Source organism: Populus alba, chromosome 10, assembly GCF_005239225.2.
Source record: "Populus alba chromosome 10, ASM523922v2, whole genome shotgun sequence".
Classification (NCBI taxonomy): Eukaryota; Viridiplantae; Streptophyta; class Magnoliopsida; order Malpighiales; family Salicaceae; genus Populus; species Populus alba.
The window spans coordinates 12037630-12046904 of NC_133293.1; the positions used below are offsets into that span (position 1 = coordinate 12037630).

Consider the following 9275-nt stretch of genomic DNA (forward strand, 5'->3'; position numbering starts at 1 on the left):
AAAGAGGCCCTTATTTGTAATTATAGAATTTATTCAAAGTATATATATACTTGCACCAAATAAAATAAATGAAAAACAAATAAGTTTGCTCTGATACCGAATATAAGTCAGATCAAACAAAATTTTTGATGTGAGAACTATAAAAAATTTTAATAAACACATAACATACCTAAATTTACAGAAATAAAATTGTAGTGATTTGAAAAGGATTTAAATAGGATATATATATATATATATATATATATATATATATATAATATGGAGAGTAAGATTTAAAGGAACTTACTGAAAAATTATATTGAATTTAATACATGAAATAATGGTTATAGAAATTCTTATCCAAGAAGTATGGATCTCTTTACAAGACAAATAATACTACACAAGGTTGCAGTGAAATTTGAGTATGTTACACGGGGATAGATATTATATAAAGTAGAATAAGGTTGTTGTGTTTGAAAAATTCATAAAGTAAATGATTTGACTTTTAAAAATATTATTTATTAATTATCACCAAAAGTTATTTGTTATTTATGTAAGCGGAGGATTGGCTATTTGAAAAGTTAGGTGATTCTTGTTCTAACCACTAATACCCGTACAAAAATGTGAGACTAATGGTTTTGAAGAATTTAGATTAAGAAATAAAATGGGCTAAAATATTTTTGAGCCTTTTAAAATATATATTTTTTTTTTTGTATAAAGACAGTGGTTGCTTAAGATTTTTTATAGGAGTTGCTATATGAGGGAGCATGTCATACCAATCATCTTCATTGTCACTTGTTAGGCCAATTATAGAACCCGAGAATGATGAGGATAAAGAGGAATTATTGTCTTTGATGCTCTGCAAGAGTTGCTTCATGATTTAAAAATATTCTTGTTCATGTTGTGTTAAGACATGAAAAGCAGAAGTATGAGATCGACATGCTAGAAATTTGAACTAAGAGTTTGAGTTTATAATCCTAGCATTTTAGTGTTGCTATAAAAATTCCATGACAATAGGTTTGAAAATTTTGGCTTGTGCTGCAAAGAAGTCCCATCATTTTGCTTTGTATCTCCTGATAATGATGGGATACCCATACTGGGTATTGTAGTGAAAAAACAAGGAAGAAACCTAAAGGACAAAGAGCAAGAAGAAAGAATTGGTGAAAATTTTTCCTTAGTTTTTTAGCGTTAAAATTTTGTTTGCATTAAATGTAATTGTTTTCAACTAAAAGGTGATATTTTATTACTTCATGAGTACAATTGAAGTAATCCCACCATTAAAGTCTTATTGTAATTATTAAAGTAGAATAGCCATGAGGTACTACCCTGAGAGTTTTATATAAAAATGGTGTTAAATAATATTTATTGATAATCCCAATAAAAATAAAGTGCGAGCAATAAATTTACCAAGTTTGACACGATAATTAATTGGAAATTAGATTGCTTTTATGGAGAGGTTGTTTCCAATCAAACTAATGAAGGAAGTTTTGTATATTTAAGGACTGGATTAAAAAAATAGAAATAACAATGAAATAAAATGTCTTGAGTCGACCCAAGCTAGCATGAAAAACTCGCAACCTAAGTCGTGAGGTTAGGTTAACCTCGTATAAATATTTTTCTAAAAAAAATAATGATCACTTCCCAACAATTTAAATTTAAAATGATGAAATTAAAAAAAAAAATAAGTCAACAACAAGATGCCTGTAAAAATAAAAACAACTACAAGTCCATATAAGGTTATCGAACCTTGCGAGCCAAATTATGAGAATGTGATAACTTAATAAAAGGTAAAATAAGAAAAATAATGAGGCTTAATATTTAAAATTTTTGAAGAGAAAGCCAAAAAAAATAAATACAAAAAGTGACCGCGAAAAAAATATTGAAGACAACTAACCAAACTTTTTGTTCAAATTATGAGATTAGGATAACTTGATTGAAAAGAAACTGAAGAAAATCATGAAGCTCATTTTTCATAATAAACAATGTCGAATAATGAAATAAAAAAAATAAGTGAAAAACAAAATGCCAACCCATGTTAACTTCTCAAACTTGTGACCCGATTCACTATAACAAAAACACCTCATATAGAAAAACCATAAAGCCTAGTTTCCAACAAATCAAATGCCTGATGATGAAATTGAAGAAAAAAAATAACCATATAAAATGATAAAAAACAAAAAAAATATAATAATTAAAATAACAAGGATTAAATTCAAAATAAAAAATAAATGAGAGGACGATCTAGAATGTTAAATCGAAGGGAGAAATTTTAATTTTCAGTCCAATTTTAATCCTTAGTTTTCTAATTGCTATTTTTTTTTTGTTCCGGATCATTTTCATAATTGAAACTCCTTCTTTAATTTCAGTTTTCAAAATTTGATTAGTTGATAATTGAGTTTTGTGGTGTTTTTCCATATAAAATGATCTATGTCTAATGACCTAGATCACAATTTGAAAAGTGATATTTTTTTTAGTTTTAGTCCTTTTTACATATTTTTCTTTTTAGCTTTCATAATTTAACATAGATTTTTTTTTTAAAAAAAAGTTTTGTAGTTTTTTTATTTTTTTTTGAGTTATTTTGATCTCGGCTGCGAGTTTGAAGAGTTAACTTGTATGACTCAACTTTGGATTACAAACTTGTCATGTTAACTTGAGTTGAATCAAATTATTTTTTTTAATTTTTTATACAGTATCATTGTTTTGTATTAAACGAGTTAGAAATTAAGATGTATAGTTTGTCTCTTTTTGGATTTTTTTAGGTCATCATGATTGTTATTTTTGTTTGGTTCATTTGTTATTATTATGTATTTTTTATTATTTAATTAAAATAAAATTATTTTATTTATCCCATTGATCACAATTTATTTATTTTTAATGCTTTAAAACATTTCCATATTACCTTGACATATGTTTTACGCAAAAAAAATGAAAAAATATTGCAGCGTAGCGCAGATCCACAGCTGGTGAAATCATAAAATTTATTGATTGGCGGCAACTTTGCATTGTAGAGCTCTCTTATTTATGAAGGTGCGTTAATGGTAGTTCCGAAACATTAAAGTGATTTTAACTTTTTCTATTACAATCTTGAAACCTGTCATCGGAATCTCTTAAATGCACAAATGTACAAAAGATATACCCTTAAAATGGTTTTAAAAAGTGAAGGAGACGATCTCGGTTACTGCTCAAACTCTTCTGTTGTTCGTCTCAATGATGACGAGAGAAAGAGAGAAGGAGCCAGTGGGGCGGTGGCGGTGGTCCCATGGCAGGACGGAAGGAAGTGGTTCGCGTGCGTTTTTAATCCGAGTCCGTACTCTCAGTAAGATTAAACCAAGATTAGTTGGTTGGCTCATAGTCATTGCATGTCGAGTAACAGGGACGCACCAGTGTCGGTGACGTTTGGTTACGTGCACCTGCACTCGTGAAACTGTCCAGCCGCACTGGAACCCCGTGCTTCCACTCCTGCCGCGTTTTGAAGGCGCATGTTTGTTTCCTCCGTCTTCTGGCGCAGCCGGCTAATTGATTTACACGTGCTGATTTATGGAGCCAACGATTTGAGTGCGTAATTAATAAACAAATATAGTAATCGGATTTCTAATCATGAAATATTCTATACAGTATGCCTAAATTAATAAATAATAGTTGATTATTATGTGATGATTGGGGTTACTTTAAAAAATATTTATACACTCACTTGAAACATAATTTTTTAACCACCTGAAAATAACAAACCAAAGTTCAGGTTCACAGAGGTCATAATCAATGCATATTGTTGGAGAAAAAGAAAAGAAAAGAAAAAACACGAGACGTTAACATTCTTATCATGGATTTGTTCAGACTAGTCTACAGTTTTTTTTTTTTTTTAACTCCATGTGTTTATTTTTAATACTTACTTTTTTTTTAACAATATAGTGTAATAAAATCATATATTATAAATAATAGGGTTTTAATCATGTATGCATATTCTATCATGTCCTAGAATTGTAAGAAAAATGATGTAGCATGGTATTATTATGTTGTACAAAATTACCACTGTACTACTATATATGTAGCATAATAAATACAAGCAAATGCTGAAACAATATAAGATCAATTTTTTTTGGATAAAATAGCATAATTCAAGAACATCATGATTCATAGTTGATAAACATGATATTTCAATAATATCATATTTAAAACCATAATATTTAATGCATATTGTATTTTTGAGCTGTGACACATCTTAATATTTAAATAAATCTCCTATCATAATCATCTTATAAAAGGTGATTCTCGCACCAACAAGTAGAAAAAAAAAACTGTTTGCTCAATGTATAATAATGATATAGCAGATATTAATAATTGAGATCAACGAAGTGTATAAAACCTATCAAAACCATTAGAAGGGTAGATATGATGAAGAATCGAGTAGACGAGTTCATACGATAAGAAAAACAAGATTAATTACCTAAGCAGATAAGCTCCGCATTACTTGGATAAATACTAAAGTCTAATAACATGTGCTTTTAGGTGAAGGGCCATAGGCCCACATGTACCTCGCTATTTGTGCTTTTAAGGTTCTTTTACTCTGCGATCCTAAGATATTATAATATTTACTTAATTAACCCCAGCTAAAAGCATGTCATCAAGGTAAATCTGTAAAATATTTACTTGTTGTGGGGACGAGGAAGGGAGGGGGAGAAGTGGCTTACAGGGTAAAAAAGAGAGCACGGGAGTTTGGGAGGGGATGATGCGAGGGAGAGGTGATCCCATTCCCGCCACATCTTGACGCCATATAAAAATATCTTCTTTATTGGTCGGTCACGTAGAGGCTCAGTGTGGCACGTCACCTAGTTTTTTAGATATTTTCGTTTCTAAGATATTTACGCAGCACGCTTTTCCATCCCTGAACCAACGTGGACCTTTTTTCTTGCTTAAACCCCCTCGGTGCCCTCACTTGTTCCCTTTACCACCAAATTGCCATCCTTGTGGTTGGCATTTTTCACGTTTTTTATTTATTTAGAAAGGGGCATTCCAAATTATATTTTTTACTAATTTAATTGTTTTCAATTATATAAATTGTCATGTCCAATCATTATTGTTATTTTCTTTAAATAAAAAATACTCAATAACATCTCATCAAATTAACAGTTAAACCCACTTCACACTTCTTATTTAATTAATTGATTGGGAATTCCACTAAATTATATTGGAAAAAATTTAATAAAAGGTTTTGCTAACAAATTCCCTTAATTATTGGTAATTGATACCACTTGTATATTAATGTTTAAAATTACATAAATACTAAAAATAGTTTTTCTTATGTGTTTATAATTTTTTTAAAAATGACAGTGTTGTAAACAATGGCTAGGATTATTAATTTTTTTTTTTTTATTAATATGAATATCCATGTAAACTTATATATATCTCGACTAATCTTATGAATCATGAAGTTAATAATTATGTAAATTTTCAGTGGTCATTATATTAATAATCACAAAATTTAAATATAAAATTACAGAAAAATAAAACCTTTTAGTTTTTATTTTTTACCACTGATCACCTGGATTAATTATTAAGATCTTGTCTTTACACGTTGGAGGTGGAGGAAAACTTGTCCGCTCTGCATATGATACGTTTGATAATAATTTTAGAAAAAGAAAATCTTAATAATAAATTCTCTTGTAAGATAAAATGAATTTGTTTTCCAAGCAATAAAAAATGGCATTTTGGGAAATAAGGGAAACAAGAGGGGCACTGTGTTTGGAGAAGGAGTAACAACACGAATATCTGGGCTGGGCAAAACAAAAGCAGAGAGTGCCACCACACATGACATTCAACTACCGCTTCCAATCCCGCACAGCACAAATCTGTCCTTTTTTGTTTTTACGCGTATAGAAAGAGAGAAGCGATGTCAAAACCACAAGAAGAAGAAAAGGAGGAGGAAGAAGAAGAGTTTCAATGCTCAGGCAAAAGGCTGAAATGCACCAAATCCCTTAAAGAAGATGAAATGGAAAGCGATGTTTCATTAATGGAGGATACAAGAGGAGGGTTGTTTTTCCACCCAACGACACCCGTATCTTTTGTGGTTTCGGATGCCTTAGAGCTTGATTTTCCTATCATTTATGTCAACAAGGTCTTCGAGATCTTCACTGGCTACCATGCTCACGAGGTCCTCGGTCGTAACTGGTATCTTTTTATTTATTCATTTTTTTTTTAATTCTTCTTCTTTTCTTCTTTTACTTTTTTCAATACTTTTTTCTGTTTTTTCACTTGATGTATAAATAAAAAAGAAGAATTTAAATTTCACTTAATTTGTTCGTTGTATTTAAATGCGTGTATTCTTGTTTGGTTGGTAAGAAAATGGGGAATTAGATTATTTGATTTTGAATTATTGTTTATATATATATATTTCGCATAAGGAGACGGGATCATCTTAAATTCTCTTTTCTCATAGGTTGCTGGGTTGTTTCATGCTTCGAATTTTTTTTTTTTGGGATATTTCGTCGGTTCTCTGTCAATATTTTTGCTTACTTGATTATTCATACCGTGATTTTCCTATGTTGCAAGGGATCTATATTAACCATCCTGGAATTTTTTTTCTTTTCAGTCGGTTCTTACAATACAGGGATCCCCGTGCTCAAAGAAGGCATCCTTTAGTAGACCCTGTTGTTGTTTCTGAAATCAGAAGATGTCTTGAGGAAGGGATGGAATTCCAAGGTGAACTTCTAAACTTTAGAAAGGATGGTACTCCACTGGTGAACAGGCTCAGGCTTGTACCTATACACGATGATGATGGAATTATCACACAGGTAATAGGTATTCAGGTATTTTCTGAAGCCAAAATAGATCTGAACCATGTGTCATATCCAGTCTACAAAGAGACTTGCATTCAACGGTCTGATCACTCACCTAATTATTCTCCACGGCATGGACAATCACCATTTACTCAGCATCAAGAAATATGCGGGATACTTCAGTTGTCTGATGAAGTATTGGCTCATAACATTCTATCACGCTTGACACCAAGGGATGTTGCATCCATTGGATCTGTCTGCAGTAGAATCCGGCAATTAACAAAAAATGAGCAGGTAAGGAAGATGGTTTGTCAAAATGCATGGGGAAGAGAAGTCACAGGTGCATTGGAGCTGATGACTAAAAAGTTGGGTTGGGGACGTCTGGCAAGGGAACTGACTACCCTTGAGGCTGTCTGCTGGAGGAAAGTGACAGTGGGAGGAGCGGTTGAGCCTTCACGTTGCAATTTCAGTGCATGTGCAGTAGGGAATAGACTTGTATTGTTTGGAGGGGAAGGAGTAAACATGCAGCCGATGGATGACACTTTTGTTCTCAATCTTGATGCTGCAAATCCAGAGTGGCAGCGGATAAGTGTGAAATCATCCCCACCAGGGCGCTGGGGTCACACTCTTTCTTGCCTAAATGGTTCCTTGTTGGTGGTGTTTGGAGGATGTGGAAGGCAAGGGTTGCTCAATGATGTCTTTGTTCTGGACTTGGATGCCAAACAGCCGACATGGAAGGAAGTTTCTGGTGGAACTCCCCCTCTTCCTAGATCGTGGCATAGCTCTTGCACCATAGAAGGTTCTAAGTTGGTTGTCTCAGGTGGATGTACAGATGCTGGGGTACTTCTCAGTGACACCTACTTGTTGGATCTCACTATAGACAAGCCTATATGGAGGGAGATCCTAACTTCTTGGGCTCCTCCATCTCGATTAGGGCATTCACTCTCAGTTTATGGTCGGACGAAAATTCTTATGTTTGGCGGACTTGCCAAGAGTGGGCACTTACGACTGAGATCAGGTGAGGCCTACACCATTGACTTGGAGGATGAAGAACCACATTGGAGGCTATTGGAGTGTAGTGCATTAACTGGTATAGGGAGCCAGAGTTCTGTTGTCCCCCCTCCCAGACTTGATCATGTTGCTGTTAGCATGCCCTGTGGAAGGATTATAATCTTTGGTGGTTCTATTGCTGGGTTGCACTCTCCTTCCCAGCTTTTCCTGTTAGATCCTGCTGAGGAGAAACCATCATGGAGGATTCTCAACGTTCCTGGTCAACCACCTAAGCTTGCGTGGGGCCATAGCACCTGTGTGGTTGGAGGGACTAGGGTCCTGGTATTGGGGGGGCACACTGGGGAGGAATGGATCCTAAACGAATTGCATGAGTTGTGCTTAGCAAGCAAGCAAGACTCAGAACCATGATTTAACATTGAGCTGTCCATATGTCGGTTGACACAAATTTTGCACCAGCAGCCACTCCACAAAACTTTGTTTGATGACCTATGCCATTTGAGGTTCTTCAGCTAGATCACTTCTTTCTGTATCACTGCATACTTCCCCCATGCTTTGTGTGCATACTTGTAAGTATGAAAACCTCAACTTGTCTTGATTTTGTGTTGTGCTTTTTGTTGTTGCAATCATATATTACTTACATCTATTGACTTGTATTAGAAATCTGATGCAGGACGTGATCAGCTGGTTTTGCTTTATGTGCTTTCCTCTGTTCTTTTAACTTTCCCTGTTTATTTTTCCTATTGCGTGAGAATGCTGGTGGTTGGATGGGAAGGATCTTTTAACTGACGAGCCCCTGTACGATATGCAGCAAAAGCATTTCTGAGTGCATACGACATTGGATTCACCATCCAATCATGATTATTATTATTATTATTTCTTTTCACATAACCCAAGATGGATTACAAGCATCCCTGGTTTCTAGACAGATGCAATGTATCTATCGGCAATAATTATACCGAGATATGCATCGCCCATGGAAAGAGGCCAGCTCTATCAAGCACGAGGCTTAATTCTCATGATTGATAACAATACAGGCCCTCCTCTGAAGTTGAACGGAAGATCATTCAGTTTTAGCACAGCAAAACCCCGTGGAACCCTGCAATCCAAATATAAAGAATTGAATGGCACATTAACATAACGGGGTTCTCAAATTCACAATATTGTTGAGATGACAAGCTTGAGTTTTCTCCAACAAATCTTCTTATAAAATACCTGTTTCGGAAATTCTCTGCTTTGTCAAAAACAGAAGTCCAAAGATATGCCGTGCTTGTGTTTGAAGCCAAAGGAGTTGGGAGGTGTTTTTATCTATCATTAACTTGATGTAGCTTCAAATTAGAAGCAGAAATATATCAAAAAGGAAATCAGGAGTTATTAATGATGCAAAATGTTAAAAGATTTAAGAATCACAACTGGAATCTTGTATCTTTTTATTAATTTAAGGACGGTATAAATCATATAAAAATCTCAGCAATCAATCAACACCGCCGAGAAACAATTAGATTTAGAGCCTTT

General features: G+C 33.7%; 1 protein-coding gene across 4 annotated transcripts; it reads left to right on the top strand.

The window, feature by feature from the left end:
• The first annotated feature begins 5763 nt into the window (after positions 1-5763).
• LOC118046446 (adagio protein 3) lies at positions 5764-8651 on the top strand. 4 transcript variants are annotated; one of them, XR_004687172.2, is made up of 3 exons: positions 5764-6144; positions 6566-8329; positions 8421-8651. XR_004687172.2 is itself a non-coding variant. In XM_035055349.2 (2 exons), exons 1-2 carry the CDS (start codon positions 5867-5869, stop codon positions 8169-8171), a joined length of 1884 nt encoding a protein of 627 aa, XP_034911240.1. In that variant the 5' UTR covers positions 5764-5866; the 3' UTR covers positions 8172-8651. The 4 variants fall into 4 exon arrangements, 2 of the variants coding, with proteins under 2 accessions (XP_034911240.1, XP_073268171.1); XR_004687171.2 differs by having other exon boundaries at positions 8434-8651; XM_035055349.2 differs by having other exon boundaries at positions 6566-8651.
• The last annotated feature ends 624 nt before the right edge of the window (positions 8652-9275 follow it).

Coding starts and splice junctions, on each gene's coding strand:
- LOC118046446 (XM_035055349.2), top strand. CDS start 5,867: ATGTCAAAACCACAAGAAGAAGAAAAGGAGGAGGAAGAAGAAGAGTTT. Junction 6,145..6,565: donor GAGGTCCTCGGTCGTAACTG/GTATCTTTTTAT, acceptor TTTTCTTTTCAG/TCGGTTCTTACAATACAGGG.